General features: G+C 44.9%; 1 protein-coding gene across 4 annotated transcripts in view; it reads right to left on the bottom strand.

The window, feature by feature from the left end:
* foxj3 (forkhead box J3) overlaps positions 1 to 18,635 on the bottom strand; it is a 146,337-nt gene that overhangs the window by 20,613 nt on the left and 107,089 nt on the right. For all 4 annotated transcript variants that reach the window (XR_015929553.1, XM_088616907.1, XM_088616905.1 and 1 more), the window contains exons 4-5: positions 10,165 to 10,248; positions 4,304 to 4,405 (exon numbers count right to left, since the gene is read on the bottom strand). Coding sequence is in view for 3 of the 4 variants with exons in the window: in XM_088616907.1 (XP_088473033.1) it covers positions 4,304 to 4,405; positions 10,165 to 10,248 (186 nt within the window). In the remaining variant the exon portion in view is untranslated. The remainder of the gene's footprint in view (positions 1 to 4,303; positions 4,406 to 10,164; positions 10,249 to 18,635) is intronic.

The raw sequence follows: 18,635 nt of genomic DNA, 5'->3' as shown, positions 1-18,635 counted from the left end.
GCCCACACAGCGGAAAAATAGCACCTTCACTTCATGAGTGCCCAGAGTCATACCCACCCTGAAGGGCTGCCCCGCTACATCCACCCTGCGTCACTGGACTATCACCTTGAGTGGATGTGGCACTCAGCCAGGCGGTGGCCTGGACTGACTGGACCGGTTTAAGGAAAACAGCCTTGTGCTAAAGGTCAAACTGCTGATCATGCCAAATACATCAATGCAGGAAGTCTAAAACTGCACTGGACTGTAAGCACAGAGCTTAATGCTACGTGATCCCTGACCTTTCTAACAAAAAGGAGAAGTTCAGACGCTCAGATTTAACTTGAAATTCCTCTTATTCTTCAACCCCTTTCCACAATTTAAAAAAAAAAAGAATCAGTTTGTTTTTCGGCAGAAAGGCCTGAGGAGAAAAATGGAATGTGGCTTTGGGAAAAACAAAAGCCATCTCTGACATCGGTTTTTTTTTAATGCACATTTAAAAGATCTAGTATGAAACTCTAGTCAGAAACACTAGTATGATTTAGAGCTTGATATGATATGTTCTTTACTCAGAAGTCTGAAGACTCAAGGACAGTGACAGTGGCAATCCTTCTTCAATGGAGAGATGTCCTCAAATTTTCAGTAAGGCGACAGAACAAAAACGATCCAAATTCTTTGCAGTTCTATGCTTGCAATATACTTCCCTTAGATCTGCATTTCTGCAGTAATTTAAACTGATTCCCTGGCTCTTCTGGATTCCTAGCACAGCGCAGGAATCTCTACAGAGCCGCGTGTGGCTCTGACTAAGCAGGGCAGCTCTGTTGACAGACTGCACTCTGTGCCTCAGGTATCAGCTGGCTGAAAGCCCCCCTGTTCTGTGCTTCCTCTGGAGACACATGGCTGACAGAGCCCAAAAAGATGGCAAAACATCTGCAGGCGTTCGCAAAGAAATCTTTGAAAAATGTAACTTGCCAGGGTGAATACCTATATCGGCATGTCGCACTGCACTGCTCATTATCTCCGACCTCTGGAGCACTTCCTACAAACTGTCAAAGACAGTTCAACCAATAACAACATCAGCGAAGCCGTGTGGAATTATTGCAGCTCGACAGCAAGTCTTCAAGAAGTTTTCGTACTGAAATATCAGTTTTAACAGCCTGCCAACATCTTGGGAACATGCGAATCCTGTTGCGATTTTCATGGCATGAGTGCACTATTTTCCAAAGGAGAAGTTGAACCTCCAATGAGTCACCACCATGGGAACGCCACAGAAACTTCCTATCTGCGTCCTGTGAATTCCCAAACTCCGAAGCATGTTGTTTTCTGTGCTGAACAAAGCAAAGTAACCGATTCAACAACTCAAGACGAAAGTTCAATTGTGTAGAAACTAATGATTAAATTCAGACTAATGGGGGGGAGGGTGAAGAAATATAAATGATGTGTGTAATTAAGCCATAAAGCAGCTTTTTAGCTCTAAGTCTCTTGCCACAAACTATTTTTAAACCGTAAACCAGGAGAAGGGCAATTTAAAAACCTCACCATAAAAAAAGAATGTTGGTTAGTTCCGACTCCAATCCCTCCTGCCAACACGGACACAAGCTATCATACACAGATCACTGGAGATGCACTGCAGACATTATACCATAGTTTACTGAAGCAGGGTAATATTGCTGTAGCTGTGTATTAAGGTAAAACCCTGTAGCTCCTAGAGCCTGGTGATTTAATCAAGAGCACAAGGCACAGATTATTGAAACAAAGCAGAAATTCATGCTGGAATGCTCTGTAAAACAATATCCAGATGAGCTTTCGGAATTCCCACTGGATCTTTTTCCACACCAAAAGCTAAGGCGCTGTAAACGGGGAAAATCCAGGTCGGGTGGTCAGAGGGGTCAGTTTAGGGCTTCACCCCAGTTTTCTTCTGGGTCTGACCAATTACAAAGAGTAGCCAAGGTCAAAGAGGCCCTGTTACCCCACAGTTGCTGCACTGACAGCTCAGTCTATACTGAAAACAGATATTTAGGAACAAGAGGCTCTTCGATATTTATCAGGACAGAGCAGGAAAGACAACTGTGAACGGTAAGTGATTGTTAGATATAAAATAATACTGAAAATCAATCAGTATTAATTGCCCAGGGCAGTGGGGTGGCTCTGTGGCTCAGGATCTGCGCCTGTGGCTAGAATGTTGCCGGTTCGTATCCCGTGGCCGGCAGAGGAATCCTACTCCATTGGGCCCCTGAGCAAGGCCCTTAACCCCAGCTGCTCCAGGGGTGCCGTATAAATGGATGACCCTGTGCTCTGACCCCAAGCTTCTCTCTCCCTATCTGTGTGTCTCATGGAGAGCAAGATGGGGTATGCGAAAAGCCAAATTTTAAGGCAAGAAACTGTATATGTGATCTTATCTTATCAAAAGGCAGGGCAACGCCCACTCGACTGTCCAATCACCACAGCCGCTGGGCACTCGTGCCCCCCCCACTGCCACCCATCGCCCTCCTGCGACAAAGGAGAAAGTAAAACTACACCAGCCCTAAAAGTGCGGGGAATTCCTGTGGCTTGGCGCTCGGTGCTGAACAAGGCGTGGCGAGCACTTTGTTTACAACTCACTTGCACAGAAACGGACTCGGAGAGCAGTGCGAGCACAGCTCCACCGAGCCATCGCGTTCATTCTGCTCCCGAGTTTATCATCGGAATTATCGTCACCCAAAGTCACGGAGTGGTTCCCCACAGAACCAACAGGGTCGTTTCAACAAAGACGGCACTGTGTATGTTCCTTTTATTTTTTTATTCGTTTATTTTCTCAACAGAACTGAAAGCGATCTGTTTGTCTGGGCTGTAGAGAGCCTGCTGTTCAGGATTAATTCTGACAAGGCTGGAAAAGTGGAGCTGGAAACGAGAACCAAAGATCTCGGGTTTTTTTTCCTGTTTTGTTAACAACAGCTCTTTAAAAAAAAAACTGAGCCATTACTGAGACATGAGTTTGAATTAAAATAACAGTACAATTAAATGTTGTCGTCCATTTGTAAAACTTGGTCGATATGCAGCGGTTTGCAGGCTGGCGGAGAGTTACACCTGTGAAGCCAGCGCTGTTGTTGTCTGCTGTTGGAAAACAGGCTCCTCCTTCGACAACAAGCTCTAATAAACCAGTTTTACTGGGCTGTGGGGATCCCTGAAAATGAGTCAGGCTTGGCTTTCTGACAATATTTACATCAGGATAAAAGTGCACAGGCTTTTGAGAAGTACACCTCAGTGAGCTGGCTTACCAGCTTAGTTTTTTTCTCTCACCTTTATCAATGCTGTGATGTACTGAATTAAGAACAGCAGGTTGGGGGCACATATGCTAGTTATTCACCATAATACACATAATTACACCAAACCTCAGTGATCTACACTAGCAAACAACCTGAAGAAGTGAATTACAGCGACTGAGCTCATGTTACTCCTGAGCTGGTGTGCAGACGTGTACATTTCCAGATCCACAGCTGGACAAGACCTACTTGTCTCGTGGTCCGGGAGGTGTGGGGCTGCTGTGTAGAGCACTCTCATGAGAGACTGCCTTTCTGATAAAACTATTAACTCCTTCACAGGGTTATGGCTAGATTTAAATTTCAAATGGTAACACTTAAAAAAATGTAAATAACCACTGCACCCCATGGATTGTTTAAAGAAATCTGCATTTGTAATTTGTGGAGCAGAATTACCATAAAGCACCTTTATATACTGGATATACACTCTACACAAGAATACTCAAACCGAAGTGGAGAGAGACACTAATGTATGCTCCTCTCATCTCTATCTATCCCAGCAAGCAATGGGATGTGGCCAATAACTCAGGAGTAGAAATCCACTGATGACCAAGGTGCTGCAGCAGATTTTTAACAGCCCAAGCCCCAACGCCAGGATCCCTGCTACCAGCACAGCCAGCAGAGACTGAACCCTTCAGCAGTTAACACCTCGGCCAGCCTGGTGTCCTTCCTGTCCCAGGACAGAGAGGTCCCATCAAGCCCCCCCAGCCCCCAGCGCCCAGCGCCTCCACACCCAGGTCCCGTTACTTTTAAAACGAAAGCTCCGCTTGTCCAAAAGTGCCGTCCAGGCCCACACACACGTTAAGGTCTTAGAAGTCCGAGCAAAGGCTCGACAACACACCTGAAAGGCTGTGACAGGCGAAAGGCGGGACGTACTGAAAGGTTTAACATTAGCAACACAGGGGAGAGCACACACAGACCCGACACACAGTTAAATACTGACGTTTCAGGAGGAGACAATACAGAGATGGACGTCTGAAAAACTTGAAATCCGTTATGACCGGTCTGGGGACGCGGAGGTGACCCACCTTGTTAGTCACAGTGTTGATTGCCAGAGTCGGAGAGGCACTTCCAGAGATGATGCAGTCCATTCCCAAGGAATCCGAGTCCAGGCTGTATGGCGTGGAGGCCTGGAGGAGGAGGAGACAGGGAGGCAGGGAATCATTCTCAGCTTCAGATAGAATGGTGCTTTATTTTAACACCTCCTGAGCGGTTGGCCACCTTCAGACCGCTTGACTGTCCAAACTCAACACACTTCCAGCACACTGAGGCCAAGTAGTTCTGCCCAGACTTGATGGCCTTTTTTTATACAGAGTAAATAAAGCCAATAAGATACATATTATTGGATATGTGCATACATACACATACTGTATACACCAGCAGCCATATCACCCTGCAACTCACAACTGGCAGCCCACTGAAGCTCAGCAGGTGTGAGCCTGGTCAGTACCTGGATGGGAGACTCCTGGGGAAAACTAAGGTTGCTGCTGCTAAGAGGTGTTAGTGGGGTCAGCTCACCCTGTGGTCCATGTGGGTCCTAATGCCCCAGTGTAGTGACGGGGACACTATACTGTAAACAGGCGCCGTCCTTTGGATGAGACGTAAAACCGAGGTCCTGACTCTCTGTGGTCATTAAAAATCCCAGAGCGTTTCTCGAAAAGAGTAGGGGTGTAACCCCGGCGTCCTGGCCAAATTTCCATTGGCCCTTACCAATCATGGCCTCCTAATAATCCCCCTCTATGAATTGGCTACATTACTCTGCTCTCCTCCCCACTGATAGCTGATGTGTGGTGAGCGTTCTGGCGCACTATGGCTGCCGTGGCATCATCTAGGTGGGGGCTACACACTGGTGGTGGTGGAGGGGATCCCCATTACCTGTAAAGCGCTTTGAGTGGAGTGTCCAGAAAAGCGCTATATAAGTATAAGCAATTATTATTATTATTATTATTATTATTATTATTATTATTAAATCAGTAAAAACTACAATGGTTATCTTACAGGCATCCTACATGTTAAAAACGATTCCTGTGGACCTGCAAAGTTTCCTAAACTATGTTTCATTTATTCTCTGCCTCCAGCCCACCTACAGAAGGAGCAATTCCACAGACAGGTGAAACAGTTCATGTGTACCCCCAAAAAGGGCGAAAGATCAGCCATTTGAAACTGTTAAATGAAAATAATTAGACTTACACATCAATTGTGTTCAAGGACCACAGGAACTGAAAAGAACTGTAGGACAAAACGAGAGTCCGAAAGACCTTAAAAAACAATGAAGGAGGATAATCCACCTTTATTTGGGTCAAATTAAAAATTGTTTGTGGGAGAAAAAAACCCAACAATCTCTCTGCTTCCAAGCCTTGGCAGTGGGAAGATAACTCCATGCCTCTCTCAGCTAAAACTGCTTACTGTAAGAGGATTGACTTGCAACAATAAGATTTTTAATTCACGATAAACATTAAAAGGTTTCGGTAAGTCGCCGTATTTGTGTCTGGAGCTTTTTAATGGAAATTAAGAGGGGCTTTCATGGAGCACGGAGGCAGAGGGAGAAGGGGGAAGGTGGGGGGTCTGTGAGGGGAAGGGAGAAAGTGAGATGCAGAGAGAAGGAAGAGAAAGAAAAGGGGAAAGATCTGTTTTGCTGAGCAGCCATTGTGGAGTGCTGTAATCGCAGCAGTGAGATGAAACCACGCTCGCTCGACACTGGAGAGATGTGGTCTGTGTGCGGCTCCAGTGCCTGTAATTTGGTTTGAGATTGGAGCTTTATCTAAATTAATTTTATTTTTCAAAGCAGAGGAGGGGGGAAAATCGGCAGGCTGCATTTAATACCAGAGAGCCTCTTGAGGTAAGAGAGAGCGGGGTGAGTCTCGCAGGCTGGAACCCTGCAGTCTTTATGGGAGCGACTGAACGCAGTATTGCGGGGAGCCCCAGGTGTCGGCACTGCCAGTGGGCAGGAGCTGGCTGGACTGGCCAACACAATGAGGGGCGCCGTCCGCCTTCCTGCTGTCACCCAGATCCACGCCTCTGACTCCCAGACACAGAGCACAAGGAGCTACCAAAATGCCAACTGGATATCTGCGCATACGTACATGAGAGGGTGTTCTTTACTGTTAGTGAAGAAGGCTGTGGCTTGTTAGGCTGACAATATTACACTAGTGAATACACATTAATAATAATAATAATAATAATAATAATAATAATAATAATTGCTTACACTTATATAGCGCTTTTCTGGACACACCATTCAAAGCGCTTTACAGGTAATGGGGATCCCCTCCACCACCACCAGTGTGCAGCCCCACCTGGATGATGCGACGGCAGCCATAGTGCGCCAGAACGCCCCCCACACACCAGCTCTCAGTGAGGAGGAGAACAGAGTAATGAAGCCAAATCATAGATGGGGATTATTAGGAGGCCATGATTGGTAAGGGCCAATGGGAAATTTGGCCAGGACGCCGGGGTTACACCCCTACATTAGGGCACAAGAGAGAGAATGTCTGCCAATTTAAGCATTTTACAGTACCCCACTTTTAGATCCCCATACCTGCTTTCCAGACTCAAGGCACTGAGAACATTCACCTTAAATATAGAGACCACATTTATATACAAACCTCATTTGGAAAAGTAGGACAAATCCCCACCCGTGACTGAGTATTGATTTAACCTAGTGAAGAACTGCCGTGAAGCTTTTTTGGAGAAAAAAAAAACCTTCAGGTTCTCCATTCAAGAAGACAAAGGCAAATGCCAACTTTTCTCTGTAGGAAACACTTCGTGAGCCTAGTCTTACAGAAACCAGCATGGGGCTACACTCATTTATTAATGTCACACCAGGAAGCTTAACTGACACCACAGATACAGTACCTACAGTGCAAGTACCACCTGCAAATACGGATAAGAAAAGCAGGAGCAGCTCAAACCTGTCTATTCTCCCTCACATTCCAGCACTTGATCCTGAAATCCAAGTCTGCAGAAGCAAAGATCTCAAAGACTCAGCCCTGTGGGTGAAGTCTAAAAGCTCGTCCAGATGACTTTAGCAAAGCAGAATGCCCATGTCCTTGGAGTACCAGCATGAATGCCGGGCACAGCTGTCCAGCTGCCCGGGGCATCAGATGGCATAAAACCCAGCAGGCTGGAGGCAGAATAAAGTGGGAAAGATGCACTGTGTGAAATGATGTTCCACACACTGGGCATAAATATTTAAAAACCTCCATCTTGACAGAGCCTGGGCACAATGATGGATTAATTGATGTCTGTAATAAAAAAATCAGCACAGAACGCAGTGTCTAATGACCGCCTGGGGTGCAGTTTATTAACAAACTTGACTATATCAAACAGAGCTGAGCCATTACGAGAGCCAGGATTATGTGTTACATCATTAACCAGCAGTGTAACTTGATAGAAGCAGGACTGAGGACGAGCAGGCTGGACCAGCATAGCCGAGAGTGGAGGTTTAAGTGGGCGTGTTTGTGTTTCTATGCAGGTGTGGGCATGTATATTAATTTGAAAAATCTACCCACAAAGAAAGTGTATGTAAATATGAGAAATATACCCACAAAGAGAGTCCATGACAAGCAGATGATGTGGGGATATTCCCACAGAATATATGACTTTTTTTACTAACCAAATGGCAGTATCTTTTAATTTTTTCAGTATTAAAAAAAAATGTTTCCAGTCAGCTCTGACAGTTTTGCATTCTGTCACAAAGGTATGAATACAGACACATTAGTATGTGCTAATGTGTCAGTATTCACAAGTTCCAACACAAACGAAAACCTGTCTTGTAACTCGCACAAGCTTTCCCAGCTCTGGAAAAGAAAAAACACACAGTGTTCAACTGCAGAACACACAAACCATAACTGATGGCAAGCCTTTACCAATGACTTTTAACAACATTACAGACTACACAATTACCTGACTGGTCTCAAAGGGACTGAACAAGTAAATTATTTTAAAAAATAAATAGTAGAACAAAAAAGCAATGCAGTTAAAACACAAGTTTGCTCCAGGCTTAGTCCTAATTTCCTGAACGTAAGCAAACCACTGCATTTCAACTGAAACGAAAATCAAAGTGCCTTCTAACCCAGTGAATGCTACACTACCCTGGTGTTACTACAGATGGAAACTACAGATGCAAACCTTCCACAGGTCTCCTTTATCTCTGGATCATTAAAGAAGAAAGCAGGAGAGTTCCCTGGTCCTGATTAGAAGCCAGGCGCTGGCATGGCCCTGAGCACCAGTCAGTTGGCCCTGCCCTTGTTGGTGAGCCCCACGCAGACTTCAGGAGGGAACACTGCCGGAGCGCAGCAGGAACGCGTCTCTCAAGGGGACCAGCAGAGCACCAACACTGGGCCGCTGGCCTCTCAACAGGAGAACGCTTTGTAACGTGAAATACTACGTGCAAAACTGAACAAGCGCAGTGAGCACCGGAGCAATTTTCTGAAGACTATTTTTTTTTATTTCAATGGAACCAGGATTCTAACTGTTTTCTAACTTTGTATTTTCTGAAGGCTGTAAATGTAGACAACCTATAAGTTGTCAAATAACTAATACTGACTTAATCATGATAATTATTTATGCAATAAACCAACAAACGTGTGATGTATTGCTTCTAACTGTCCAGTTCCGAATCTGTGTTAAATACGGAGCGTCAAGCCCCACATATGGTCTAACGGACAGCCAACAAGGAGCAGCCAGAGGACGCTGAGCAGCCTAAATCTTAAAGCCTAATAAAAATGATTCAATAAAGGAATCAATAAAAAGTCATTATTTATTGTGGAATATATAAATATTACTTTGTTCTGACTGTGGGAAGCATGGTGGCACACTGGGTAGCACTGCTGCCTCGCATTGCTGTGTTACTGGGTTCCATTATGACCCTGGGGTGCTGTCTGTGTGGAGTTTGCATGTTCTCCACATGTGTGTGGGATTCCTCCGGGTTCCTCCCACAGTCCAAAGACATACTTGTAGGTTAATTGGCAACACTGGCCCTGGTGGGTGGGTGTGTGTGTGCGCGCGCGCCCTGTGGTGGACTGGTGTCCCATCCAGCCCCACCTTGCGCCTGTTGCCTATGGGGATAGGCTTCAGCTCCTCTGACCTCTTCACGATGACTGAAAGCAGACCTGTCTCTAGAAACATCCTAAACCCGCTTTGTGCAAATTTCAAATCAAGATACCAAATAAAGAATCCATACATAAAATAAAAAAACAAAGAAAAAAACTGATTTAAAATCAAGGTGAGTGGGATTCAAAAGCAAGTCGATGCATAAAGGTTGAGGCCTAAAAAAACAACGATGCAAGAGGTAACACTGCAGCCTAATGCATTACAACACGTTTCACAGCAGGTCAAAAACTGGAAAAAGACACAGAAACCCAAAGGCGCTGTCTCACAGATCTTAATCAGTCCCTGTAACTGGCAGACAGCAGTGACATCTGCTTGTCTTGTACCACTCATCTTCACAGCCACCGCCAGCCTTACACATGCGCAGAACCATTTGTTAAACAAATGCCTATCTGGAAGTGATGTGTACTGCTCGGCAAACACGGCTCCTGTGCGAATTCCAATGTCCAGAAAGGACCGAACAGGAGGAGCTCCTGACGGGATTAATTTTTTTAATCAACCAAACTGCGACCTTCTACCAAAGTCCCCCAAACTGTTGTGCATCTAATTTCGGCGAAGTAAACGGCAAAGTCTCCACTGGGGCCACAACGGCTCGTGGACAGGAGCTCATCCCGGTTTCCGGAGCGCTAAGAGGGGGCGAGCGCTCAGCGATCGGTGGAGTACTGGGCAGTCAATACAAACAGCAGGACTGCTTCAGCAGTAGGGCAGTACAAATGCAGCCCGGGATCCGTCTGTCCATCCCCCCCCCCCCTGCAGGCGTGCCCCTGGTGCCACTTACCCGCTCTCCAGATCGTGGCCTCTTCTTTGGCCGGGTGGGCAGTGTGTCCTCCTTTGGATTCGTGTCGATTGCCCAGTAGGACCCCTGGAAGCAGAATGCAACAGGCATGAACGGAGCAGCACACTGGGATACACTGGAGGCAGATCAGAGCAGCAGAGCATTACAGGAACAAATCTGGACTGCCTGCTACACACACACCGCCAATATGGACTGTGCTCTTCTTTGAACCTGTACTTTAAAATAGATCACTTTATGAGCCATATACAATTTTTGGATTAGGAATTTGTCTTTACCCAGCTTGCTCTCCACGAGACACCCAGGGAGAGAAGCTTGGGGTCAGAGTGCAGGGTCAGCCATTGTACAGTGCTCCTGGAGCAGCTGGGGTTAAGGGCCTTGCTCAGGGGCCCAACGGAGTAGGATTCCTCTGCCAGCCACGGGATTTGAACAGGCAACCTTCCAGCCACAGACGCAGATCCTTAGCCACAGTGACACCACTCTGCCCCATTAAAATTTAAACTACAACATTTAAATCTCCAAGGCTTCTCATGCTGCACCCTAAAGCTCTGGAATTCAGTCCCCAAGGATATCAGAGAGAGCGCATTCAAATCCGTACTTTTATTTAATTATTGTTTGTGTCCCATTTTCTAATGATCATGTGCAGTATCTTCTGCTGCACCTCTAACCACTCCTCATCCTCACATGCCTATTTTGTCATTTGCTATCCTCAATTTGCTCACACCAGTTGTAAAGAGTTTTGAGATGCTACCTTTAAAGGCGCTATATAAAACATGAAAGGATCATATTGAAAACGGATGACGAAAGACCGCAGGGTTCGATTCCCGACTAGAGCGTGTTCTGTGTGGGGTCCAGAGGTTCTCTCGTGCCCTCACGTTTCATCGTGATTTCCTCCTGCTTGTGATCGTGCACGAACAGCGGCGCACAACGAATGGACGAGCCTGTGCCGAGGCCTCCCCTGTAGTCTCATGAAAAAGAGGCGCTGCGAGATTACCCTGGCTCCTCAATCTCGGCTTTCACTGCAAGACCTCCTACAGTACCCCCAATTCAACACTGGAGCACGTTGACCCCTGCGAGTTCAGTCCTAACAAGGAGACTTTCACAAAGCAATCTATCCATTTCCACTGCACTGGGAAGTAACAAGGAATAGTCCTCGCGTAGTGCGAAATAAATTGTGTTTAGTCAACTGCGTTGAGTAAAGCCCTGAAAACAGGTGAAATAATGAAAGCAAATTCCTCCCAGCCGAGTACTGCTGAAGCCTGAGCAGATGTGTGCTTACTGAACTGCATTAGCAGGAAGGTCACATCGTGTAATGGGGTTATTGCAGAAACCAGCACTAAATAAGGTCAGAGAAATCGGTCTTGTCCAAAATTCATTTCACTGCATCTTCCTTTTCTCTCAATATGCACGCTTGAATGGGGCTCTACAACGAGGGACACTACAGCCATGGCTATTGTGGAGACATGGCCTCCTACAGACCTTGACTACGACCATGCCAAGCTGCTGCCCTCGGAGAGCGACACCAGTCTTCATCGACAGTGGCGCAGGGAGACGGTCTGCATCACTGTCTTCACCACATCTGGTCTGTGAAACAGACTATTACATTATTCCGTGCACTTCAGTCTTTTATTTCCACTGGCATTCATAAACTGCATTTTATTAGACTTAAAATGTTTTATTGACGATCACGGGGCCCGTTGCTCTAATGCTGCTGTTGTAAAAAATTATCTTCAAATGAAAAGGTAAACCTGATGAACAGCACAGCGATGTCCAGAAGGAGTGCTTCACTCACACTCTGAGTAATGATTAATCTTTTCGTGATCAAACAAGACCCCAGCGACACATGAAAACCCTTGCTGAGAAACATACTCAGGATCTAATTAATACAGCTCCGCGCACCCATACTGAAACACTGCTTCATACTTAGTCAAGCCTAAGGCCTACACTGCTCTGCCTTTTACACAGCTGCCTTGGAGCTGATTCAGGAGAAAAACACAGTGCAGAAAAAGTTTTATTTTCGGCAATCAAAAGGTAAAATAAGTATGTAATAATTCATGTTTAATTCTGAGGGTAGCACAGGGTTAGCACTGCTGCCTCAGAGCGCTGGGGCCCTAGGTTTCATTCCAGACCTGGGGTGCTGTCTGTGTGGGGTCTGTATGTTCTCCCCATCTTTGCGTGGTGTCCTCCCACAGTTCAAAGGCATATTGGTAACTTCTGTGATTCTGGGGAAATTGCCCCTGGTGTGAGTGTGTGCGTGTCTATATCCGTGTGTGCCCTGCGATGAACTGGCGTCCCGTCCTGGATATGCCCTGCCTTACACCTGCTGCTTGTCGGATAGGCTACAGCTTATGAGATTTTCAACTCTGTAGTTCTGGTTCCCCGCTGCAGATACCAAAAACCTCCCTGCTTTGCCATTTAACCACATGTGTTATTCATGTGCTGTTTTAAAGCTTGAGCATTTCTAACTGTAAGCACAAACATCAGCTACTTGATACTACTGGCCTTGATTTTCTGCAGAGCCTGTGAAGTTGCAATGACCATGCACACTACAAGTAGGACTCATAAACTGCATTCTGGGATAAGGGAGGATAATGAAACAGTGCATATTGGCATTACCATCTCCTCATTTCTGACTAAGTGCACAGACTAATTTGATCTACGGTGCTTCAGACCCAAAATCTAAACTACCCTGTCAGGAGTCTCAAGTACAGCTCTGGGGTTTGGTATGAAATCTGGACTTTCAGTCGGGGTCAAAAGGAAATCAGTAAACTAAGGACAACGTGGACAGGGCTTTAGAGAGCACAAACTGGAGAAGCAACAGGAGTGTTTTAGAGAATACAAATGTTTTCAAAAGAATTACAGCACACGCCATGCTTGAAAATGAGCAACAGATTCCTCGGAAACACTTCCTTCGAAAGACATTTTCAGTGTAAGAGTAGAAAAGCTCCGTGATAAACTCCCTACATAAATCCAGCATTTAGAAGTATATGGTCTTTCTCTTTTATTTCCTTCCATGACCTTCAAAATCTTTGAAAGACAGAGCAAGAACTTAAAACCATCATCCAACACGATGTTTCTCACCCTCTGTTATCGATTTCTCTTTCCTGGGGTTTCAGTAACATAGTTAAGTTTCTGGACAGGTCTATACGTGACTAATCAGGAAAAGAACACTACTCCTTTGTTTTGGGTTGTAGGTCCAAGCCTGAGCAACGTCTTGAATTATTTATTGGTGGTTTCTTATTATTAAATGTATTTTTCAATGGTTCACGTCCCCGAAGGATAATGTAAGATTCTGTAAGATTTTCAGAGTGTACATTTTAGTCCTTAGGTCTGTAAAGATCATTAATATTTTATACTATTTATTCAGTAAGACCTCAATTGCCCATAATAAGAAGGATCAGGACCTTTTAAAAATTGCCTGTACACAGCCTATTCAGCGTTAGCCTGATAGTTCAATAAGGGTCTGGATAGGAAATGGTGTGTAGAAAGGCTTGTAGCGCAAAGTGTATTGGTCTTTTATGCTTGAAGCGATTAAATATTAAAGTAATTTAATAAGAATATTCCTTATCAGCATAATAATGCTGTGAAACTTGGCATTTCTTTATTGTCTTTTACAAGACATTTATCACAAACCGCAACCAAAAATCACTCTGGAGATCAATGGCTGGCCCAGAACACATTAAAACTTCCACTCCTTAGCCAATCACACTTCTCAAACTCATTACTTGATGTCAGTCCTGCGCTGGCTAGAAGGAATGATCTTCGTCTTGTAATTTGTGACTGATGGGTGGGTCCAGGGTTTAATGTAATCTGGGGGCATAGTCTGGAGATTTCTAGCAAGGTACTGCACTAAATTTAATTTGCCTTGCTTCCTCATTTCAGACCGCTAAATATTAATGTCTTCATTTTCTAAAGAGGCTACAGGGGAGTAATCAACTTGCTCAGTAATGGCTAAATAAACTGAGGAAGTGAAACTCAGGTGTTGTGGAGTCTTGACTTCCAGGCTTTTAATTAAACTCAGGCTTAACAAAACAAGCAGCCTTGGCACCCCCCACAGCGATCCAGCCAGATCTCAGAAGCCAAGCGAGGCTGGGCCAGGTCATTTCCGATGGGAGACCTGCAAGGAAAATCCAAGTTGCTGCAGTAAGGGGTGCTGGTGGACCAGTAGGTGGCGCACTTCCCTCCCTTCCAAACCAATGGCTTAAGATGGTGCTGTGCTCCAGACAAGAAGGTCCCGCAGTCTTGGTCATTGAAAATCCTTTGGACTCTTGTGTAAACACAGGGGTGTTTATCCCAGCGTTATGGCCAAGTTCCACCCTGGACCTGTCTCCAGTTCCCACTCGTTTCCACTAAGGAAGCGATTTCTCCCTTATCCACTCGATCTGCTGTGTAGAGGGGCTGAGGGTGGACAATGGCTGCCACTCATCACCCATGCGGATGCTGCCATGTCCGTGCCCTGCACTGCTAAAAGACCCTGCCCCATCACAGCATGATGATCCACTGCATGAGCTCAGGGCTCCAACGCAGCGAAATACTGGTCAACAAGTGAGGACAGAAGGCGACAAGTGCTTTCGAACTGGCAGGCACATTTCCAGACCTCATTCAGCTAACAGTATCATTTAACTTGATGCAACACCAAGGGGCTACAGACATATCGAAAAAAACATTTATAAAAGAAAGAAGGAGACAGCATCAGGAGAAAAGACAACAGTGCCTGGGATCTCTTCTGTACATAGGCCTGCGACAACACCGGTGGTTCACTTTAGTTCAGTTCTGGAATATACAGTCAACAAAATAAATTCGTTATATCCAACTAAAAGGATGAGAGAAACAATACGAAGGTGAATCACACTCTCATATGGTTTTTACTCTGACATAAAAGGTTTAAATGTCATTATTCTAAATGGTTCACAGTTTATGCTGACAGATTCCCAGTCTGATTCAATTACTAATGTGTAAGGTTCTCATATTCATGGCTAGACCATGATACTACAGCACTTGTGATACAGAGTAACCCCAGAGGTCTTCAAAAGCTGCCTGACCTATGTCGACCTGCTGCCTGCCTTAAAAACACTGGTGGCAAGTTTAAGGACTCTAATACACAACAATGATCCTGGTTTCTAGCAATCAAACCTAAGATAACAGGGATTTGGAACATCCTGTTATTAATGCATACCTGTCTGCTGGATGTAATACACATTACATGATCTAAAGACAATCAGATGGCTTGGAATACAAAAATGGTCCTTAAAAGAGTATTCAGGTGCATATTCCCGGAGATGACTGGAAACTACTAAACCCCTCTTTGTGAAGAACATAAATCTGCTCTAGGTCAAAAGAGGGAAAATTCTCTTCTTTCTTAACCATCCTGATCAAAGTGTGTCATGAACAGAGCATCCCACCAACTCTGACAGACTTAAAGAACCAAATCGTTTTAATCTTCTGAACAGTGAAGTCTACAAATAGGACCCATTCTAGTCCTCAAATGCACTAAGTCAACCCAGTTTTAAGAATCAACAGTGAAACACAAACCAGAGGACACATGGAAACTATGAGGGGGCACAACTAAAAAGTAGACATTTTTTGCATAAAGAGTTGTGGGAGTATGGAACAGGCTACCAGTCATGTTGTCAATCTGTTACCCTGGCTTCCTTCCAGACACAGCTGAATGAGATCCTACGATCAATTAGCCTGGGATGAACAAGCTCGATGTTTCCATCTGTAACTTTTCTTATGTAACTGTACGTGAAGCAAAAGATTGCCCAGTTCAGACTCTAACGTGTTTCAAACACACATGTAGTCACTGACAACCAATTGCATACATTAACTGTAATATGACTACACATGCGTTTCAGTACAATCAAAACTGACTCAAGTTTTTTCATTTTCTCTTGGGACCACCAGGGGACAGTATATACACTAAGACAGTGACCGTCAGTCCAGCACCTTGAGAACTCCTTTCCAGCTGGTAACCATCATTAACGCGACAATTGATCACAGCTAAATTAAATTAATGATCCATCCAACTTTTAGAGTATTTTAGAGATCATTTTGAAACCAGAGGCAGAATATCCATCCATCCTTTAAGAACAAGAATTGCCTTAACTGGAAAAAAAAAACTGATCAATTTCCCTAATCTTTGAAAAACGCAGATCTAGGGGTCCCTATGAGAGTAGCTGGACAGGACCAGGGGTGGAACACAAGAAATCGTTGAAGGTTTAAATTTTAGTTGCACCTTAAACTCTTCAGTGCCATGTTCACAGGAAGACCACCACCATTCACACTATTTCATGATCAAACATTACAACATTTCCTACACAAGCAGCACGTGTCTGTGTTATGAATTACTGCATATACAAGCCCTCCCTTTCTCCCCTTCTGGGGCTCCGTAACATGTCTAAGTTTACAACTGAGCCAAAACCTAAAGGAACCTAAAGGACAATTTGAGGTGAGGAAAAAAACGACACTAATTGAAAGGAGCTCATCAATTCGATCGGAAGATCCGACTGCTTTTGAATGAAGTCCTTTTTTCTGGCGCTGCTGCACCATAAACTGGGTCGTGTGGCGCTTCCTTTAATCAGTAAGGCTGTCTTTAAGCACCCACCCCTGGGACACGCATTCTCCGGTTGCTGCTTTTCCCTCTGTCTTCAAGGGCTTACGCTGGGATAACGAAGCCCTTTTAACGGTTTTCTCTTCAATTATTCAGCACGAAGCAGAGCCTTACACCGCCGCGTGCAGTATATTTACTCACCCAAACAGAATGGCTCTAATTTCGCTGCTGTGTCCTCAGAAACACTTCCACAGTAAGGAAGAAGAGTAGGAGAAGGGATGTCACATGGTGGTAAACAATTTGGGAAAGGGGCACTGAACATGATTATACAATTAAGGTATTGCAATGTGCTGTGCGTTAACACACCAGCCTCTAAGAGAAAACAATTCAAGCATTCAAGAGCCAGAAAAAACACAGACAACGTCTAGGAAGAACAAACCCTAAACAGAAAAGCCTTTGACACTTAAGTGATACAATGTGACCTATACAAGCCGTCTGGTTTGAAACACTGCTTAAAGGTTTTCAACAGCTAATCAGCTGGAGCTGGGACTGAAGACTCTGGTCAAGCGCAGAGGGATATCAGGTTGCAGAGCCGGAACAAAGCCCAGGACTGCGCTGGTAACCTGCAGGATGATTAAGAGCTCTGGAATGCGGAGGGTGGTGGAGGTATAAACAGGGCTGCCCCCGGATGTGCGGAGAGCCCACTCCCCCGGCAGGGCACTGCGCAGCCCGGGCTCGGGTCCGACCTCCCAACCCGCAGGATGACACCGATCTCAGGCAGGATACCGACAAGCTCAGATTGTGCCTCTGAAAGCAGAGAGATTTCTGGTACCGCATCCAGGCTGTGCAGGAATCTGTAAGGAAATGCAGTTCTGCCTTTCCCTAGCGCATATTTTTCATTATTTTTTAAAATATTTTATTTTATATTAAAAAAAATAAAAAATGCAGCAAAATACCAAGACCTCTGGGTTCTCGGAGTGATCCTTTGAAGTTTTCTTTGGGGAAGGGGAGGGAGAAGGGCTAGAAATTGAACATTATGGATGCAAGCATATTGGCTTTGAAACTTAAATTGAATCCATACCGCAACAGATAATTTTTTATTTAGCAGAACAGTTCCCAGTAGTGTCAATATCAGAGGATTACAGCAAAACACCAAATTAGCATTCTGTGAACATATTTTTATATGTACTTATTATTGCTAGTTGAAACTTGTTTCCACGTACACACATAACATAGGTGTTGACAGACATGCAAAAAACAGCATAAATATTATGAAAAGGCAAGACAAACGCACTAATATACTGTAAACATTACACAGAAAAGTACAAATATATAGTATTTGCAGAATTAATTTTAAAATAGCTCATAAGAACAAAGGAAACTTCATGGGGATTTAGAATAAATATCCTAACGTGCTAATTAGCAATGGGTCTAGTTCAGAAAAAAAACCCTGAGTGATTGTGATAGGCACTGTGCTCACAAGCAAACCTAGTCAGCTCTCTGTATGTGTAGCAGTGCTTCCGTACCGGGGCCTGCTGTCCAGGCAAGAAGAAACCCACTGATGGCCAACTGTAAGAATCAGTGAAATCCAGCCCTAACTATCTCAGGCTGTCATCTCATGAGACGGACTAAACACAGCGCAGCCTGACACCGTCCTGAATCGGGCAGCGTGTTTAGCCTGTCTATGATACAGTGCTTCTCAGGGTGTTGGAGAGGACCCCCGCCTCATTTTGTGAATCTTTCTTTTTTGGGGGGGAAAAAGGAGAAGAAAACGAGATAAAAAAAACAAAGAGCGATCCCTTTCCAACTCATTTCTCCTGCCTCCCCTAACCCACCAACCCTACCTCGGCAGCAGTCCCTCCCACCCCCTACCCCCGCATCCAGCGGTATTCTGGGGCCAAGCTCA

The sequence above is a fragment of the Lepisosteus platostomus genome, chromosome 23, assembly GCF_059453375.1.
Source record: "Lepisosteus platostomus isolate fLepPlt1 chromosome 23, fLepPlt1.hap1, whole genome shotgun sequence".
In the NCBI taxonomy this organism is placed as follows: domain Eukaryota; kingdom Metazoa; phylum Chordata; class Actinopteri; order Semionotiformes; family Lepisosteidae; genus Lepisosteus; species Lepisosteus platostomus.
The sequence above is the reverse complement of the archived record's forward strand: the minus strand, read 5'-3'. Positions and strand labels throughout refer to the sequence as shown.